This window comes from Gastrolobium bilobum, unplaced genomic scaffold, assembly GCF_033153095.1.
Source record: "Gastrolobium bilobum isolate Gb01-03AN ecotype WA unplaced genomic scaffold, APGP_CSIRO_Gbil_v1 utg500, whole genome shotgun sequence".
In the NCBI taxonomy this organism is placed as follows: Eukaryota; Viridiplantae; Streptophyta; class Magnoliopsida; order Fabales; family Fabaceae; genus Gastrolobium; species Gastrolobium bilobum.
In genome coordinates, this window is record NW_026896335.1 from 934,871 (window position 1) to 956,025 (window position 21,155).

At 32.7% G+C, this 21,155-nt stretch overlaps 2 protein-coding genes across 2 annotated transcripts; one reads left to right on the forward strand and one right to left on the reverse strand.

The window, feature by feature from the left end:
• Positions 1-4,505: 4,505 nt before the first annotated feature.
• Positions 4,506-7,342, forward strand: LOC133299189 (probable UDP-3-O-acylglucosamine N-acyltransferase 2, mitochondrial). Its single transcript, XM_061498631.1, has 10 exons — positions 4,506-4,638; positions 4,736-4,943; positions 5,442-5,518; positions 5,773-5,822; positions 5,973-6,037; positions 6,167-6,218; positions 6,300-6,370; positions 6,507-6,573; positions 6,888-6,959; positions 7,078-7,342. Exons 1-10 carry the CDS (start codon positions 4,506-4,508, stop codon positions 7,144-7,146), a joined length of 864 nt encoding a protein of 287 aa, XP_061354615.1. The 3' UTR covers positions 7,147-7,342.
• Positions 7,343-7,419: 77 nt separating this feature from the next.
• Positions 7,420-8,236, reverse strand: LOC133299097 (protein NDR1-like). The gene has a single exon (XM_061498520.1). It carries the CDS (start codon positions 8,214-8,216, stop codon positions 7,647-7,649), a length of 570 nt encoding a protein of 189 aa, XP_061354504.1. The 5' UTR covers positions 8,217-8,236; the 3' UTR covers positions 7,420-7,646.
• Between the last annotated feature and the right edge of the window lie 12,919 nt (positions 8,237-21,155).

Sequence of the window (21,155 nt, forward strand, 5' to 3'; positions counted from 1 at the left end):
TTTGTATTTTGTATAGCTGCTTTACTCATTTTTGTACAGCTATTCATATGTATTTATAAGAAGATTCAACCAAGGACAAATTAGATCAGTTCGGTAAAAATTATGTTACGATCCCCACTCTTTGGGTTTTCAAACCAAATCATTGTTACGCAAAAAAAAGATTAAAAAATAATTCAAATTTTTCAGCCTCAACCATTTGTAGAATTGGGGTTTCGGTTTTTTCCCCTTTTTTTTCTTAATTTTTTTTTTTGTCATTTATGCAATTCGAATATATGTTGCACCAATACTGACACGGGACACAACATGACATATCTGCATATATGTTAATTCTAAAAAAATATTAAATTTAAATTTACCAAATGGTGGTAGCTCATTTGGCGCATGAGAGCTGAGCAGGTGATGGTGAAAGCATGTGTTCGATCCCCTCCAGTACTACCTTTGGAAGGGGTTTAAAGCCTTAATCCTGGACCCGCCTCGAATCGGACTAGTCGCAAAGCGATGAACCGATTGGAATATTTAAAAAAAAATATTAAATGTTAACACGTTAGGACACGTTTTAATATTGAATAACATTTTTGATTTATGTAGTGTATATTATATTTAATATGTAATAATTTAACAAAAAGTAAAGTTAAACTTACAATATCTATCAATTTTGCAAAGAAACATAGGATATTTCAAATTTTTATATTAAACTCAATAAAATGGTAATCCAACGAATCTAATAATTGGAACTAAAAAGGCAAAGCAACACAAACTTTGATCATTTTTTGAAAAACCGAATCGAATTGGTTTAAATGTTCAGTTCGAAAATGGTTTGGTTCGGTTCAAAAGTGGTTCGGAAGTGATTCAGTTTAGTTCGGAATCGGTTCGGGTCGATCCTATTTTGAAAAAAAGTTTAGAAATTTAAAAATAAAGTTATAAAAATCAATTTGGTTTGATTCGAAAATGGTTCGGTTCGGTTCAAAATTGGTTCTAAAAATCGGTTCGGTATATGAACTAGTTCTTTAAAAATCGGTTCGGTTCATAAACTGATTTTTAAAAACCAGTTATTTTAAGGGCAGTTTAATTCGGTTCATGGTTCGATTCAGTTTTTTAGTTATTTTGCACACCCCTACGCGTCGGGACTTTTGAAGTGTCAGCGCATCATGTATTCGAATCACAATTTGAATTATAGGATGACTAAGATCTAACTAGAATCTTATCTGTATTTGAATTATAGGATGACTAGAATCTGAGTAGTATCATATCAGCATTTGAATTATAGGATGACATTACTATTTACATTTATGTTTAGATTTGAATTATCATGTTATTATTTGTATTTACGTTTAGATTTGAATCATGACATTACTATTTGTATTTTGTAATTTTGTATAGCTGCTTTATTCATTTCTGTACAGCTATTCATTTGTATATATAGGAAGATTCGATCAAGGACAAATTACACCAGTTCGGTAAAAATTCTATTACGATCCCCTTTTTGGCTTTGCAAACCAAATCACTTTTACACAAAAAGAAGATTAAAAAAGAATCCAAATTTCTCGGTCTCCACTCTCCACCATTTCATAGAATTGGGGTTTCAGTTTTTTCCCTTTTTTTCCCTTTTGTTTATTTTCTTAATTTTTTTTGTCATTTATGCAATTCGAATCACAATTTGAATTATAAGATGACTAAGATCTAACTAGGATTATATCTACACTTGAATTATAGGATGACTAGAATCTGACTAGGATCATATGGACATTTGAATTATAGGATGACGTTACTATTTGCAATAATTCGATTTGAATTATCATTTTATTATTTGCATTTAAATTTGAATCGTGACGTTATTATTTGTATTTTATAATTTTGTATAATTTCCTTATTCATTTTCTTACAGCTATTCATTTTATTTATAAGAAGATTCAATCATTGACAAACTATATTAGTTCGATAAAAATTTATTATGATCCCCTCTCTTTGGGTTTGCAAACCAAATCATTGTTACATGAAATGAAAATTAAAAAAGAATCCAAATTTCTCGGTCTACACTATTTCTTAGAATTGAGGTTTTGATTTTTTCCTTTTTTTCTTTATTTTTTTTGTCATTTATGCGATTTTTTATTCACTAATCCTTGCAAATGAAAAGACTACTATCAAATTATCATTGAAAAAAGTGGATTTTAGTCTGCAATTCAAATCACAATTTTTTGATCAATACATCACTGCAAATTTTGTAAAGGCAAAATAGCAAACAAGGCGAGGCATAGAATAATGTTGTGGTTAAGCTTTTGCGAAAAAATAACAACTGTTTCTTTCCCACTTCCACTCTTGATCCTGATATCTAATAATGTGTGTTTTTTATTTTATTGCCACATACAATGCTGATGCAAACTTCCACACTCGATGTTGTAAGGAGGATGAAGAAAAATATTCTGACCTTTGAATACTTTTATTTTTTACATTTTTTCACAAAAGAAAATGTTATACTTACAATTGAATTATGGAAAGAGGCGATAGAAAAGATAGGTAATAAAAGGCGATAAACTTAATTGGTGGTAAGGCTGTGCATGGGTCAGGTCGGGTCAGGTTTTTATCCGACTCGACCCAACTTGGTTTTTATAGGTCAGGTATTTTGACCCGACCCACTTTAATTTGATATAAGTCAGGTCTGACTTGGTTTGGATTTTGTTGAACTAGTTCAGAACTGGATCGGATCTGACCTGACTTGGTTTCTGAAGTGGTCAAATCTGACCTGACCCGTTTTTGACTTGGTTTCCTCACAAAATTTCGTCGAAATTTCTACGTTGCAAACGACGAAAATTTCGTCACAAAATTATTTTTTCATCGGAATATTTTTTTTCGAAAAGCGACGAAATTTTTTCTCTAATGAAAATTTTTACAAAAATAAATTTTCTATCGAAATTTAGTTTTCGTCAAAAGTTTTGAAGAAAATGATTTCTTCCATCAAATGTTTTAAATGAAAAGAGAATTAAGTCAAAAATTTTGACGAAATATTTTTCATTCAAAATTTCGATGGGAATGTGTTCTGGCGAAAATTTCGACAAAAATTTTTTCGAGGGAAATGAAACTTTCGACGAAATTTAGATTCTCTAAAGAATTTTGATAGAATATTTTTTCCGTCAAAATTTTTTAACGAAATATTTTTTGTCAAAAATTTTTACGAATTTTTTTTACAGAAATGTGTTCCGTTGAAAATTTTGATGGAAATATTTTTTATCAAAAAACTTCACAAAAATATTTAGTCGAAATTTTTCGAAGGAAATGTGTTTTGATAAAAATTCCGACGAAATTTTTTTTTGTCAAAAAATTAACCAAAATTTTTCCGTCGAAAACTTTCGCCGAAATTTGAAATCTGTAAAGAATTTTGATGAAATTTTTTTCCGTCAAAAATTTTCGATGGAAATGTGTTTCGTCGAAATTTTTGATGAATATATTTTTCTGTGAAATATTTTGACAAATTTAGATTCTGTAAAAAAATTTGATATACAAAAATTTTCGTCAAATTTTTGTACAGAAATGTTTTTAATCACAAATTTTGATGAAAATATTTTTCGTCAAAAATTTTTGCGAAATTTTTTTATGAAAATATTTTCCATAAATTTTTTTGACGTGATAGGTTTACGTTAAAACTTTTCTTTTAATGTAATTGTGATTTTCTTTTTTTTTCACATAATGGGTATGAGTCAAGTTTTGGGTCAATGGGTCAATATTAAAACAAGTCAGGTCTAAAACTGACCCAAATAAAAGTGGGTCAGTATTTAAACTAATTCAAAAAATATAGGTATTTATGGGTCAGGTCAAGGTCGGATCAAGGGCAGGGCAAGTCAACCAGTTTTTTTGCACACCCCTAATTGGTGGTAAGTATAATGGGAAGGTTATATTTACTACTTATTTTTCTTACTACCTCTTATTACTAAATCTAACGGTTGTAATTTATAAGGTCATACTTATTAATTAATTATTAATTTCTAATTAATTATAACCGTTATATTGGCGAAAATCAACGATTAAGATTTGGTAGTAAGAGGTAGTATGCAAAATATGTAATAAGTATAACCTTTCTCAAGTATAAAATCTTCCATTTATCTAATAGTAAATATAACTGACCCCATTTTAAGGGTTATATTTATCTAGTTTTGCATGAAATAACTAAATTTTTTGTACACACAAAAGATGAGTAGATCTCACTTTTTCTTTTTTCTCTTTTCTCTTACCCACTTGCTCGATCTTATTTCTACGACATAACATAAAGATAACTATTTTATTTCTCCCATTTTAATGCCCAAAATAATACTTTTTTTGGGATCTTGAAGATAGTGGGCGAATGAATGGGGAGAATAGCACAAAAGCCCTATGGCCCGAAAGAAATACATTGACACTGGCCCACTGAATCCCAAATACGAATCAACCGTTTTAATCGACCCAAGTTGGACGGAGCCCCGATCTAACCATTGACGGATCCTTGTACTTAACCTAGTAATTGTTCCGCGATAACTATGGCTGGGAAGAGGGTATTTGGCTTTGCTTGTTCCGCGTCATCCCCTTTTCTCAATTTCAATCGAAATGCAAACTTGCTCTATTTTCTCGCTTCTCCTCGTCATTTCTCCATATTTTCTGCTTCTTCTTCAGGTGAATTATCATTCTATACGCTTCTTGATGCTTTTTTTCCTTTTAAAAAAAAAAAGTATTGATTTCCTTTTGCGATTGTCTTGTGTTTCAAGATTAGAGGATGGTTGTGGGCCTTTCCGTGATAATTTTCAGAAATGGCATAATGGGGGTGGCACTTTCCATGAGTCAGCTTGCATTGACTCTACAGCACTTGTAGAGGTTGGAGCTGTAGTTCATTCAGAATCTGTTGTTGGTCCAAATGTTCGTATTGGCTCTGGAACTATTGTTGGGCCTTCTGTTACAATTTCTCATTCAACAAAGATAGGGTACACTTTCCTTTCTCTCTTTAACAAAGCTATGCAACTCTGTCCCGTCAATACCATTGCTTGAAAAAGTTGTCATTTTGCTTTTAAGCTCTCACCTTAGATGCTCCTCTTTAATATTGCTTTTAGCCATTAATTTTGTAACAGACTTGGATGCTTTTTTAGCTCTAACTGACACTCTGCACTGAAGGCTTATGTTATTATAGAAGGTAGAAGCTGACTGTAAAAAATACCAACAATATGCTGTTGTAGGTATAAAATATTAACTACTTTCATTATTGGGAGACTTACATCATGCTAATTTGGAATTAATAGATGGAGGTTATTTATTTGTAATTCAATTCCGAAGGATGCTCTGTCTCTTCATTATTTGTATGCAAGTTCGCATGTATGCTTATGTCTAAATACTCATATCTGCGGATTTTTAAATTAAACTTATGTCTGATGCAAAAGAATTTGTATTTGTACTAATGTGGTTTTGATACTACAATACTTTTTCAGGTTTAATGTTGCGCTTAGTAATTGCTGTATAGGTGATTCATGTGTAATCCACAATGGAGTCTGCATTGGTCAAGATGGTAAAGCTGGGTTTTTAAGCCTGCTTGTTTTATATAGTCAAGTACACTTTAAGAAAGAATAAAAGTCTTAGTACGGAACTTATTATATAGCCTTAAACAATTATTGGTCAGAGATGTTTAACCTTTTGCACCAGATGATGCTTAGTATTGAATAGCTGATTCATGCACATTTAAATAGACTACTTTCTCTCTGGAGATGTGTTTTGTAGGATCAGTTCTTGTCTGATAATAACAATAATGTATTTGATATGTAGGGTTTGGATTTTATGTGGACGGTGATGGTAATATGATAAAGAAGCCTCAGGTTGGAAATATGCCTTATTGTAATTTGATTTTAAACTGTATATTTTGACAGGCTTTTTTTTTTTTTTCAAAATATAGTATTCCATATTTACCTTTCAGCTTGCGTAGGTTGTACTAAATATAATATCCATCTCTTGCTTAAATCTGTCAGATGTTGAATGTAATAATAGGGAACCATGTGGAAATTGGTGCAAATACATGCATTGACAGGGGCAGGTTAGTGGTTTGATGGCTTTTATCATTTTCTTTTTAGCTTAATTGTGTTAAAATGTGTTTAAATTTTGATTTTCACTTGGAACCGTTATCAGCTTTGTTACTAATTTTTCTTGCTCATTGGTTATGCAGCTGGAGAGATACAGTTATTGGGGACAATTCGAAGATAGATAATTTAGTTCAGGTTAACATTTGGGTATTTAGCTTTTTCAAAATAAAAAGAAAACAAAAAGGCTGTGTTCTTTTGTTCTGATTGGTTTTACAGATTGGCCATAATGTAGTTATCGGGAAGAATTGTATGCTTTGTGGACAAGTTGGGATTGCAGGTTCAGCAAAGTATGTTATCTTCATTATTGTGCTCTTAGTAGTGAGTTTTAGTTTTGACTTAACTGGTCAAGTTCATATCAGAACTGAATTTCCTGCTGAGGCTTTTGAAATTCTCAAGAATTTCTACTTTGTCTGGTGTGTTCAGCATAGGAGATTATGTGACTATGGGAGGAAGGGTAGCTGTCAGAGATCACGTATCCATTATATCAAAGGCATGTATTTATTTCCTTGGTATTATAAGGCTAACCTCTCATTTCCTTGTTGCATTGAGGATGGCTAGTGATTAGTAAAGAATTAGCGAACTTTCATTGCATGTTGGTTAATCTGAAGTTCTAAAGCCCTTGATAAATGCCTGTTCTCTCATCTGAGTAGTCTGCAAGGGGGAATAATTTGCAGCTTTATGGTGTCAATACAACTTGGAATTCCTTGCAAAAACTTATAAAATCTTTTGCTGATGTACTGTTTTTACTTTCTGGAAATTGGGAGCTTAGGGTTGAGAAGATATCTGATTACAAAGCATTTTCAGGTTCGGTTGGCTGCGGCAAGTTGTGTAACCAAGGACATCAAAGAGCCTGGGGATTATGGTGGCTTTCCAGCTGTAATGATCTAGCCCTTGTGCTTTATTCCGTATAATGCAATAGCTTCAAAATTGGCAATTTGACATGCATATTTACAGTTGGATAGATTCATAAACTACCTCCTTTGTTGCTTGGCAGATTTCAATACACAAATGGCGGAGACAAGTTGCCAGCCGTTGTCAGACTCCAGTGAGAAGAAATCCCTAAAGTCGGCAAAATATATTTGGGAAGTTAGTGGAGTCTGAGTACTTGCCTCAGGAAGCTCCACTGCTGCAGTAATTTTGCTATAGATTGTCCAGTGAGTACAGTTTTTTGGGCTAAATTTTAAGTTTATTAAACACACCATTACATGAATTGTTATTGCAAGAGAAAAAAATACATGAATATGGAATTGTTTGTTTTCTATTCGATTTAGACATACTATGTGCAATAGAATATCTTACTTCTCCTAGATGGAAAAAAATTTCTTAACCACAAAATTCCAAAACCAAATGATCTTGTGTCTCGCTGTATTATAGATTCACATTTGTAAAACCCATCAGATACTACTAAATTATCTTGCTCTTGTTTATGCCTACACCTGTGGTGGAAACAAGGATCTCTCCCGTGTACTGGTGGAAAACATGAATCTCTCCTTGATATCGGAGCAAATGCGCGCAAATAGTTATGTTTTCTACGTGATTTATAAGGAAAGGATAAAGATGAGATCAGTGCTTTGCTTTGACTCTTCCCAGTTTTTTGTTATTGCGGCTGCTAAGGGGGTACTTCTTCTTCTTACGTGAAAGCTTCCCATCGGAATCAATTGGTAGAATACCTTTGAGGTTTAACCTGTGAAACTTGCTCTTAATTCCCCATGTCTTGTAACGAAGTCTTGTGATCAAAGCAACCTTTAACTCAGCGGTTGCATTTGAGATGGCATTTAAGAGAGGTTTGAATGCTCCAGGTTTGGCATTAATAACTTCAGTTACAACGCGGGTCTTGCCTGTTCCTTGATGAAAAGAGCCTATGGTTGTCTGCGCCACCGTATCCTCCTGCTGCCCATATAAGAAACTCAATAGTATGTCGTCATAGTAAATGCTCGAGTCCTTGTTTGAGTTCTCAATTTCAAGGCTGTAAAAGATGGTGCCGTTTTGACTCGAGGGCGATTCTAAAGAGATGAACAATATGGAGTAAGAGGGGCTTTTCGGTCGTAAGGATAGCCATAGGCAAAGAACTATAAGGCCCAAGAGGCCGATAACTTGCATCAGCCATAAATAGAAACCCTTGCCTTCGCACATCCTTTAACAAATATGACTGGTATATGAGAGAACGCAATGATTTTTTTTTTTTATATAAAGTGGTGGATGGTGCAGAAAGTCATTATAAATAATGGGAAAAGGGTGATATTCTGAGTTAGAGTATGGCTAACAAGAGGAATATGTTTAGTGTGTGCGTGTTGCCAAGGAATCAAGTCGGAAGAATATATGCATTTCTTAAGCGTGACCCATACCTTACGCGGGAGAATTTGCAGGCCTCAGTGCTCGAGCTTTCATGTATGGTTCCATTTTCTCTGTACTGTACCAGGGGATAAGAAAATATTGGATCTCAGGTAGCAAGATAGAACAAATAGAACAGCTGGCCTAAAATCTAATTAATATATCCAAACAAAAGATATGGAATAATATATTTCGCAATCTAGATTTAATTAATATCTAAACAAAAAATATGCGGTGAGCATAATATTATGGCAATAGGATTGAACCAAAAGCATTTACTTAACAAGTTTTGACCCGAACTTAACCTTATTACTTTTTGGTTAACAAACTTAACCCCCTATTATTTGAGCTTCTTGGTGTGGATGAGAACCGGACCAGCCTAAACTCGGTTACCACTTACCTGGCTTAAAACTCTGCCAGTGTAACTTCAGGCAAGGGCTACACAACAGGAATTTTGATATTGTTCATATTTCGCTGGTGATGTTGATATTTTTGAATAGTTTCTTCAACTTCAAGATGCTGTGTTTGCTCCAACTTGGTATTTTATGTTTATCATTTTTAACATAAACTTTGTACAGTGCCAATAAATAAGAAAGTGTCAAATTATTATAGTACTAAGTGTTGTCTATTAGTAAAAAAAAATGTAAATAATCTTTTAAATGAGTGATTTTGATAGTGCACAATTCTTGAAACTATTTGTGTATCCAAATTAAATACTTTCCACACTTAGAGCTATGTAGCTTGCGAGCAACACTGAAACACATTTTCCCCAAATATTGCCCGTTGCTTTGCTATCATGTTAAACTTAAATATCTTTCCAAGACTCAAACTGAAAGACTGGTTTTTCCCATATTCTTCACTTGGTTCAGCAGATGCAGAGCTTTTCAAAGAGCCCTTGCAAAAGTACAACTTGCTGTCTGTCTTCAAGGTTGTTACGGTCATGAGAGTCAGTTGAGAAGAAGCAGTCGGTAGTTCTGTTAGATAGTTTCTGCTCTTATGGGTAGTTGTTGCTGTTACCAATTAGTTACTGAGTTAGTTTTTGAGGTTAGCACTGCATCAGTTAGTTAGCTTCCGTATCAACAACCACTTTAAAGGATGCAGTGCAAGTAAATAGGGGAATTATACAATAAGGATATACTGTTTCTCCTTCCTTTCGATCCTTACGGGTTTTCTGAATATGCAACAAAGATCTTTCATTGTTTGAATCCTCCTCATCATCTTCGTTGTCATTAGTGCCTTTCCTTGTATTCTTTCTTATTAACACTAAACATAAACAAAATATAACAAAGAATAAGAAAATGAAGATAGTAACAAGCAGAAATGCAGCCAAAAAAACAAACAGAACTGTATAAGTGGGTCCAATGTCAAAAACAGATTAAGAAATCATACCTTTTCAGTGTGTGTGTGTGTATGCTGCGAAGAAAATTGAGATTAGGTATCTGATACAGAAAGTTCGAAAAATTAAATATTAAATAGGAATATTTGAGATTGAATCCTTTCATATTTTCATATATTATTTACAATAAGGGATATTAATTTTGAAATTTGACACCAAAATTCTAACCGTTGATTTCCGCTGATCAATGATTATTATTTATTAAGAATTAAACTTAATAATTAATTATTAATTCTCAATAAATAATAATCGTTGATTGACAAAAATCAACAGTTATGATTTAATGTCAAATTTCAAAGTTTAACATCGGTATCAGAAAGATACTGTCGCATTTAAAAATTGAATACAAAAGGTTGGGGGAGGTTATCCAATGGGCCGAAGTCAATGGACAGCTCCAATTATATAGGGACTATTCTATCGCCTTAGCCCAAATGCTTTAATCAATATGAAGAAGTCAGTGAGCGGAGAAAACTGCTAAAGCCGCGCTACGACACGACTGCTCCAGTCAAAGAGCTGCACATGCAAGAGCCAAGGTGTCCAAAGAATTATACTTAATTAGTAAGTGCAAACAGTAGAGTATAAAGTGTTGGTGTTTAATAAAATAAGTACTAGAGAAATCACTCACATGTCACATCATTTTAGTAAAAAAAAATATATAAAAAAATATGACTCTCTAACAATTTTGTCAGTATGTGCTATTGCTATACATGTTCTACGACTGGGCACAAACACATTCCTTTCGATGAAGCTAATTATAATGAGCTTATGATGAACCATCCAAAAAAGTGATGCGTTTTGTATTTTCTCGTCTTTTTTTTTTGTATGCTGAGGAAAATCCCAGCAAGAAACTACAAAACAGTCACTGTTCGAGCTCTACAAACAGAGGCTAAATGTTATGAATGGACCTAACAAGAGAGGAACAAGAGAATTGGAAAGGAAAACCAAAAAATCAATTGTATATTTTCAGTAGTTTTTCAATGATACACTGCGTTCTATTTGTACCCTGTATGTTCTCACATCAGATCCACGTATTAAGGCTATTAACAGCAACCTTCATTTACAACAGACACAGCTGTCCTACTTTCAACATATCACCTATTTCTATTACACGTGTCCTCTGCATAAACTTCACCTATGCCACGTAGTCCTTCAACCTCACCGAGGAATGTTTTTCTCTACTTGAACTCCTTCTTGTAACATTCCCTTCCTCTTCAAATATGACCTTGTCCTCAAGGTTCAGGGAAGGATAACAACGATGCAAATGCTCCTCTATTTCCCAAGAAGCATCTTCAGGCACTGAATGGGTCCATTGAACCAAATACTGGCGTTGGGGAATTCCTCGCACAACAACAGTACGTCTGGCCAACACTGCTAATGGCATTTGAACTGGCCTATTCTCCTCGGTCTCCTCTGGAATGGGTACAGGCTGCATGTCCAGATTTCCACGGAATTGCTTGAGTAAGGAGACATGGAAGGTGGGGTGAATCTGGCAGTTAGGAGGTAACTGCAAACGATAAGCCACATTTCCAACCTTCTTTTCAACTCGATAAGGCCCAAAATATCGCTTGGCAATTTTATGGCTAGCACGCCTTTCTAGTGAAACCTGTCTATACGGTTGCAATTTCACCCAGACTAGTTCTCCTACTTCAAACGAGCGATCCTTCCTATGCTTGTCACTCTGAATCTTCATGCGGTTTCGGGCTTGTAACAGATGTGCTTTTAACCGAGAGAGAATTTCATCTCTCTGCACTAATAAGGCCTCAATTGCTTCCACCTTTATCAATCCCCTAGGACAAGGAGGAATCCGCAAGGGCTGCTTACCAAAGACAGCAGTATAGGGTGCCATACCAATGCTTGAGTGCACACTGGAATTATAATGAAATTGTGCCCATCCCAAAAATTCTGACCAATTCTTTGGTTTTTCATGACAGAAAGCACGCAAATATTGTTCAAGATAACGATTAGTTACCTCAGTTTGCCCGTCAGATTGCGGATGATATGCGGAGCTAGTGTGCAGCGAAGTTCCACTTAACTTGAATAACTGTGACCAAAACTGACTTACAAATATAGGATCTCGGTCAGTCACTATTGATCGTGGAAAGCCATGAGTGTAAACTATTAACTCACAAAAAAGCTTGGCCACTAAATCAGCAATAAAAACAGACTGAATCTGAAAAGGGAGAAAACCAAAGCTACACATATCAGGAGCAGTAGTATTGTCCAGAGGATAATTCGTCAGCCAGTCAGCAACATAATTTCCTTCTCTATAAGTATGGACAAGTTGAATATACCAATCTTTTTGGAACCAAGCCTGTATGCGAGTCACCAAGTGGGACTCACGGGCTGCAACACCTCTTCTAGAAAGAATGGTGATTGCAGATGTTGAATTAGATTCAACAAATAAATTTTTCCAGCCTTCCTCCCAAGCCATCTCCAAACCTTTAAGTATACCCCACAATTCGGCATTGAGAGCATTGCAATTTTCAATCCCGTAAGAGAAACCTTTGAGCCAGTGACCCTCATGATTTCTAGCAATACCTCCACAAGCTGCTAAACCTTGAGTGCTCCTAGCAGCTCCATCAGTATTGAGCTTAATCCAATTCTCTTCTGGTGGTTTCCAACTAATGAAAATTTCAGCTCTGAGCTTGATTAATCTATTACAGGAAGCAGAATGAAAAGCCAATTTGTACTCTTCAGCTGTACTAATAACCGAATTCTTCTTATAGAAAAGAGAAGAAATAGGATTTCCAAAGACGAAGTCATTTCTCCATTTCCAAGCCAACCAGCAGTTAGTGCCAAACACAATACACCAGGGTATATTATTTGTAAACTTGTCCAAACAAGATAAAAAAATTTCCAGCCAACCATGAAGATCAACAGTAAAAAATGAATTATGCAAACCAATTGGAACTAAATCAGCCCAAAGCACTTTCATTTTCACACAGTCCCTAAGCAAATGCAAAGATGTTTCGGCCTCAACAAGACAGATTGGACAGTAAGCTTGGCCTAATTCAAAAGAACTCAGCCTAGCTTTTGTTGGCAGTCTGTTATGAAGGACCTTCCACAAAAATAATCGAACAACTCGAGGACCTTCCCAACTCCAAACCTTTTTCCAAATCCCTGAACTACCAGGAGTATCAGAAACATTACCTGTAAGAGTTTGATATATGGCTTTTACTGAAATCCAATCTGAATGGTCTAAGCTCCAACGCAAATAATCATCTCCATCTTGCTCATTTGGAGGTAAGATGCTCCTAATTGATAACACAATATCAGAAGGTAGCCACCGAGTGAGAGAATGAGTATCCCAGTTACCTTGATCATCAACATAATCAATAAGCTTTTTATTGCTTTCTTCCCATGGAATTGGAGCTGTAGACAGATCCATAAGCCTATTACCATCATGTGTCCATCATGTGTATTTTCTCGTCTTAACTATGCAAGTATGGACACTACTTGTCCTATATTTCGCTGGCACTGCAACCCTTCTGGTGTGTGTGAGAGAGAGAGCAATTTGGCCAGTTTAAAGTTGGCAAAATCAAAATATAGTATTCAAACTAATTGAATTTGGATTTGTTTGGACTAAATCTAAATTAACCTAATTTTCTAACTTGACCTATGTTTTACTCATCGGCTCCAGCCAAGACACGGATCAAACCAGACCCAGTTACCCTAAAAGAAAATTACTATAATAAAAAAAATATAAAACAAAGGAGGTTAAACTCACTTTCATAGAACACAAATAAATTAAGGGCATTTTAGAGCTTGCTCCCACATTGGTCTAAATTTTTTCAATATGAGATAAGTTCATTGGTTTGAAAAGGAAATTATCATTTTATTCTCGAGAAATTTGATGACACACATTTATCATAAATAAATTAAACAACCATGATAAATAATCAATTCACCCAAGAATTTAGACTCAATCAATGATTTTTATATTATATTCATATTATAATTCTCTAACAATTTAAAATATGTTCATTTCATACGCAGTAAACTTATTCACCACCAATTACAATATAATAATGTTTGGAAGATATTATAAATGAGTTAGAGTATTGATAAAGAAATAAAAATAACAAGTATTTAAAAAAATGTAAACTATTGAATTATTAGAAATTATAAAACTTTGATTTTTAATGTATTACTTGCTATTTTTTATTTTTTCGAGAAGCGTGGTAAAAGTACTTGTTAACAAAATGATATTTAAATAATGTTAGTTCCTAATAATATACATCTTACATAACTTAATATTATACAAAAGTATATGATACAAAGTCAAAAAATCCCAATTTAAAGACAAAGTTCATCCGGGGCGTAATCATTATAGTCCTTTTGTTTTTAGCTTCGTGTAATTGTCAGTTTTTTACTTTCTGAAGCTCCCCCACATTATAAAAAGTAGTATTTATTTCATTTTTATTTGTTGGCCTCGTATATTTGGCCAATAACATCAATATCATCATAGTCAAATTTTTGCCTCAAGTTCATTACAATAGATGGACGGTGGACATATGAGAACATATTTAGTGTTTCCGGAGCATACAATATTCAATGAAGTAGATGAGTTAGAAAGAGAAATAAAAATGATGAGAGAAAAAAATAAAAAAAAATAAAAAAATTAAGCCAAATATCAAAATTTCAATTGAAGAAACACGGTAGTCCCACTGCACCAAAAGATATAATGAAATAAAGAAAAGAAACGGTTTTTGTTCGGGAACTGAGATTACAGTTACTCAGCCATTTTCAAAGAAACAAGCGCGTCTTGGTACAGGAGAAGATTTTTTGTAAAATAGAACGATGGTGGTCTTTCTAAAAAAAAAAAAAAAAAAAAAGATGGAGGAAAAAAAAAAAAAAAAAGATAGAAATGAAAGAAATTTTTATTTATAAAAAAAGAATCACTAAATAAAAGGTGAATAAATGATAGACCTGGAGCATGTTAAATTTTTTTTTTCTTGTTATAGTGTCTTCCCAAGTTCCCATTTAATCCAATCTTCAGACATTTGTTGATGGGACGGTGAGTTCATATCGTTACCCGCTCCTATTTCTTCTTATTCGATTGTTCTGCTCCATGTGCGGAAATCACACACCGTAGGATGTTTTTGTTTTTTCTAGTTTTCTCTTTCTTCTTTGGGATCATGTGTTTGGAGTGTTAATATGAAAAAAGAAAAAGAAAATGACGTAGTGGCAACGCAAAAATGGGCAATGAAACTTTTAGATGGAACTAGATTACTCGAAATGTTCACTCTGCAAAGCAAGATAATGTGTGATCTTATAGCCGTCCTCACTGTTCACTAAACAAATAGGAATGTGACATTGTTTCGTATACTTGTATATTGGGAGGTGTAAATGTGCAGACTATATGCTCAATTTTCTATGATGATAAAATTAATTAGACAAAAAAACAAAAACAAAATAAGCTCTTTGTGGTCGGCAAAAGGGTAAGAAGCTTCAGCCCGCGGATGTTTGTTGATTAGTGGAAACCCTCAAAAGCACTCCCTGCATTGTATTAAAAAAAAACACTCCCTGCAAAAGACCGTTCCAAAGTACAAGTTAAATAATTGAAGTGGTCAGCAAAAGAGAAAAGGGCATGAAATTGGGCATGAAAGGATCAAGACAAATAATAAACAAACATACGCACCTTTGCCTTGAGTTACACAAAAAATTTCTTTGGATTGTACCGATAATGTTTTAAAAAATAATAATAATAAATTTTGATTTTCTCATGCAACAAAAGATAAGTATTTCACACGGGCCGCAAAATATTAAACATATACTCAGATTTTATCATTGGCCCAAAACCAGCAAGTAACAGCCCAAAGATATTACACATCATATATTGAGCAAAAAATATAACAGAGACTGTTATCAAAAAAAAAATATATATAACAGAGACTGTTTAAGCAGTAACTTTCATAAAACTCCACCTATTTTCTAAACATACAACAGAATAAGTGCAACTGAAGATATAGTACAGGCATTTAACTAAGTATCCCTATATGCAATGCATGATTTAAGGTGGTTTTATTTTTAGTAAATTTAAGGCATTCCTAAATTTACTAACAGTTACCGTTTTTGTAAAAATGTCAGTTGGATTTACATCAATTGAAATTTTCTCTACATTTATCTGACCACTAATTATAATTTCTTTAATGAAATGAAACATAACATCTATATGTTTGGTTCTTTCATGAAATGCATAATTTTTTAGATAAATAAACAGTACTCTGTGAGTCACATATTGGTGGGTACTTACCTAAATGCATAATCAGATGGCTTCCTTGACACCTCCGGTCAATGCCACATACTCTACTTAAGTTGTTGACAAGGCCACAATGTGTTGAAAGTTGGATTTCCAACTCACCACATTACCTCCCACAGTAAACACAAAACCAATTAGTGATATTCTTTTATCAAGATAAGCAGCATAATCAAAATCACAAAATCCTCTAATTTCAAAATCATTTGAATCTACTGCAGAATAGTGCAAACAGTGGTCTGATGACTCATTCAAGTATCTTAACAACCATTTTACAGCAAGCCAATGTTCTTTACAAGGTTTACTTATAAACCTACTAATTACATTACCCCATATGCTATGTCAGGCCTTGAACCTATCATAACATACATTAGACACCGAACAACATTTGAGTAAGGCACATTTAGCATGTATTTTAATTCTTCTAAAGAAAGATCACCAGAAACAAATTTTAATCTAAAATAAATTCCTAAATTCTTTAGAGCGCTCATCCAACGAATTTGGCCATGTTAGCTTCAATAACGCGTCACAGGGCGTTTGAGCGCGCTCATCAACTCTTCAACTTGCTTGTGAATTGCATCGAGTAGACTTCCTTTGATGCTCAACCTTCTCTTCTAAGTCCCTTACTTCATTTTTGCACTATTTTGTGTCAATTCACCTTCAAAACAAGCAAGATCAAAGTATATTAGCTTAAATTCCAACTTTCACGCTTTTTCACTACAAAACCTAAGTTTTCATGCAATTAGCTATGTGATTCATGTATTATTTAGCCCTAAAATCATGATGAACTAGAGGTTTATCGTATAATCTCCTAGGCATTATGATTTTTGTTGTTGGAAGGATGTTGGAAAAGTCGACGAATAATAGTGAAAATAGCGTAAAACTCCTAACTTAAGGAACTCAGCAACAGAATAGTTACATGACATAGATCACAAATACCATGATAAATATTTTGGAATAGTGTTGTATATCTTCCATCACTCAATATGAAGTTTTTTTTTAGATATTTCAATCGGTTCATCGCTTCGTGACCTGTCCAATTCGAGGTAGGTTCCGGGGTTACGACTTTAAACTCCTCCCAAAGATGGTAATAAGGAGGATCGAATACATACTCACCACCATCTACTCAGTTCTCTGGCACCACTTGAACTAACACCATTTGGTATGTGAGACTTTTTAATATAAGCAATACAAGAGATATCTACAACAGAATAAGACAATTATACAAAATAAAATTGGTTAAATAAAAAATATAAAAAATATTTACTTATAATTTCAAAAAATAAAATTATGCGATGAAATAATCAATTAATTTTCATTCATACCAGTTATTTCACCCATGTGTTGCACGTTTAAATAAAAATATATTTAATACATGCTTAAATTTATTTATTTTATTTAAAAAGTATTATAGTAAAAACTTCAAAAATAACATCTGGTTAAAATTATTGAACACACTTTCAATACAGTATAATGGAGATATTTTATATTTAAAATTTAATAATTATATAAATTAATGTATTTTGTTAGCTAATAACATTTAAATCTATTTCTTAAATTTATATATATTATTTAAATGAAAAAATATCATTATATTTTATTGATATGTAGTTGAATTTTTTAAGATATAAAAAATATGTAATTATTATTCTTTATTTTTTATTTAACAAAATATTTTTATAACTCTATCTTAACTACATTTTAATAACTTTTACTCAAAGACATTATATATATTGCCAAAGAGGTTTGGCACAGTTGGTTACGGGTTCGCTGCTGTCTCAAAAGGATGGTTGTTCGAACCCCGCTGATCGATGTGAGCGCCTCTTTGGTAGGTAATATGTAATCCCTTCTGAAAATTCTCAATTAAGTTGAGGGTCTTTTCTGATCCTTGTGAGGTACCGGTATCTACCCTCACCTAAACTATTTTTTATCCAAAAAAAAGACATTATATATTAACCAAAATATGTATTAGAAAAAATTCGCGCGACTTATATTAATGTGATTGATGTGAACAGAATATAAAATATTATAAAAAAAACGTATAAATGAAAATAATTTAAATATTATTTAAATATATATTTTCTTAAGGAAGGACCAGTGGCGGACGCAGGAATTTTAATGACGGGGGGCGAAAATAAAAAATATTATATTATAAACAAAAAAATTTGAAATATAACACAGACCTAATATAAAAAAATTAAAAGAAATTTATTACAAAGATTTAGATCACTTAATTTGATTCTTATTTTACGTATTTTCTTATTGTTAAACTCATATATAATTGAATTCGTGTTAAAATTCAAAATAATTTCTTTTTTAATGTATGTAATCAAAGAATCATCAAGAAATTGGTCTTCTATTTTATTTCGAAGCTTGTTCTTGATTTTATTTTACGCATGCGGATCCTAACTTTTTTCTTTCTTTTTAAATGTCAGAATCCACATGTGTAAATACGTTTGCTACAAAATAATTCATATGCTATTGCTGCAGAAGAGACGAACCCATAAATAAATCATGTTATCCATTATCAATAAATAAGATACCCACAAAGTTATATATGTCCTTTCATTCTTTTTATAGCTAAAATTGTTGGAAATTTAAAGAGATTAAGAATAATTTAGAAGAACACACTACAATTTTTTAATCTCACAGTTAAGTGCTACGATACTCTCTTTTTCTGTTTTCACTATTTTTTGTTTTCTTCTTGCGCACTCTTGTTTTTTCTTTTTTGAAACACATAACCTATATATTGGCAAATAAACTACCGAATCAAGCCCCCCACTTTTTAATATTTTAAGTCTAGAAATTTTTAACTTATCTTTGTCTTCTTCATAACCAAAATCGTCATTGAAAATGCAAAAGCTGAATTCTTTTCTTAAATTTTACCCCAAAAGAAGGTAAGAGAGGCTGAGGCGGATTATTAACTATCACTGAAAACTAAAGAGTGAAGAGGTACTTGAAGAGTGTTTCAAGATTGAGTCTCACGTCCCCCTTCAATCAAAATGTTTGTGCTTCCTCTTCAGTTGTCTTCTCTTGCAATTGCAGGCTGAACAATTTTAGAAGTTTGATTTGAGCCGTTGAGGTTTTGTGCTTCCTCTTCACTCTCACGTATGTTAGTAATTTACCCACTCACACATATTTTGTAATATTATTAAAATACTATATATATATATAATTTTCCCTCATCAAATTTTAGGGGGAGGGGGCGGGGACCCACCCTAGCTCCCCTCTAGGTCCGCCTCTGGGAAGGACCCACTAGCCACTACAAATGTAACATTTTATATGGAAGCCCACAGATGAAAAATAGTGTGAGAAAAGGGAAAAAATGTATTGCAAAATTTGAAATCGCATTTGCATTTTTTTTTAAACAGTTTGATAGAAAATTATTCAAATATTCCTATGATTAAAAATTACAATATTAAAATTAAAAGAAAAATTATAAATATATCACAGAGACATTTCAATGGCATATTTTTATATAGTAAAGCATTAATTTTTTAATTTATTAAAAATAAATAACCCTTTGGTGGGTATTTATAAAAATTATGAAGTTACTAAAATTGAAAAGTCGATAAATACATTAAAAATAAATGAATAAAAAAATAATTATATAATAAAAATTAAAATTAAAAAGGTTATCATGTAAAATAATAGTACAAAATATATTATATATCGATAAAAATACTAAACATTTTAATATTGATTACTTAAATAATGATAATAATAATAATAATAATAATAATAATAATAATAATAATAATTATTATTATTATTATTAACAAGGAGAGAAAGAAAAGCCTAAAGAACAGACATGTAAGACATATTAACCCGGATCATGGATATGATTATCAAAGTTAAGATTGTCTGTATCTTGATGAACCATCATAAAGCCGAAGGAGAGAAGGGAGCGCATATCAGGATCTTCCTCTCTATGACCTATTTCGAAATTGGCAGCCTTAGTGCGATGGGAGCATGACGGCTCAGGGGGCTTAATCCCAATATAAATAAGCTAGAAGTGGGACCTAATCAAATACCCTGCAAAGAGTTTATGTCTATTGGGTTCATCCATCACGAAAAATCAGGGTCACACTAATGCCTACACTGCTGCCTAATACTAACAGATATCATAAGCCCAACTCAATATGATCAAAATGGGTTAGTCAAAATAATACAATTGTAAAATCCATTAACCCAATTAATTTTACAACATAAAACTAATTAATTAATACTTACCAACATTCTTCCACTTAGGCTATATTAATTAATTTGATATTATTTTGAAAATAATTTTATTTTAAAAATGACTATCAGATTAATAACTAAAAATCATTTTACGTGGTCACGATTTGAAAAAGCAATATTCAAATTCCAGCATCTCAATACAATTCAATCCAACATAATCTAATCATAGGAACATGGCGGTAAATATACCAAAAATATCATAGTATATAACCTTCCATAATCACCTACAATAAGTATTACATCTTCATGAATCACGAGCCTAATAATGTAGTAAAAATTAGTGTCAAAAAGTGATCAGCAATATAACACACTAATTTGTATCGATTCTTAATGCAATTCCTTAACAACATGAAATTGCATTACCGCAATTTCCAAACGACATGAAATTGTTCAGGTTAGATAAACTAATATGCCACAGTACAACATGAGATCTCAAAATTTGTGATATCTAGTCATCTTTAAGCTCACAACATACTTAAAGATGCTATTCATACATATATTTCTCAATCGACGGGAGAAATAACAATAACGATGATCATCAATTATGAAAATTCAAACAAATGTCACATCCATCATCAATTTCCATAGAAAAATGACCAGAAAAGCAAACTGAATATGACTCCTATTGATGAAGGGAATCAAAAGAATATAAAACACTCAAAAGCAAGCCTTTATAACTCCCACTTGTTAAAGGAATCAAAAGAATCTAAAACGCTCATATTTTATACACATAAGAGGCTACTGCAAAGTCTTTCCTATCAGAGCTTTTAGATAATAAAAAAAAAACTCTTGTTTTATACAATAAATCAATATCTGATTGAAAAATAAATTGTCATCTACATAA

Bases quoted from the DNA above. Each gene is read 5' to 3' on its own strand.
- LOC133299189 (XM_061498631.1), top strand. From the start codon at position 4,506: ATGGCTGGGAAGAGGGTATTTGGCTTTGCTTGTTCCGCGTCATCCCCT. The intron at 5,823-5,972 runs GTTGGAAATATG...TAAATCTGTCAG, and splicing joins ATATGATAAAGAAGCCTCAG to ATGTTGAATGTAATAATAGG. The intron at 6,371-6,506 runs GTATGTTATCTT...TGGTGTGTTCAG, and splicing joins GGGATTGCAGGTTCAGCAAA to CATAGGAGATTATGTGACTA.
- LOC133299097 (XM_061498520.1), bottom strand. From the start codon at position 8,216: ATGTGCGAAGGCAAGGGTTTCTATTTATGGCTGATGCAAGTTATCGGC.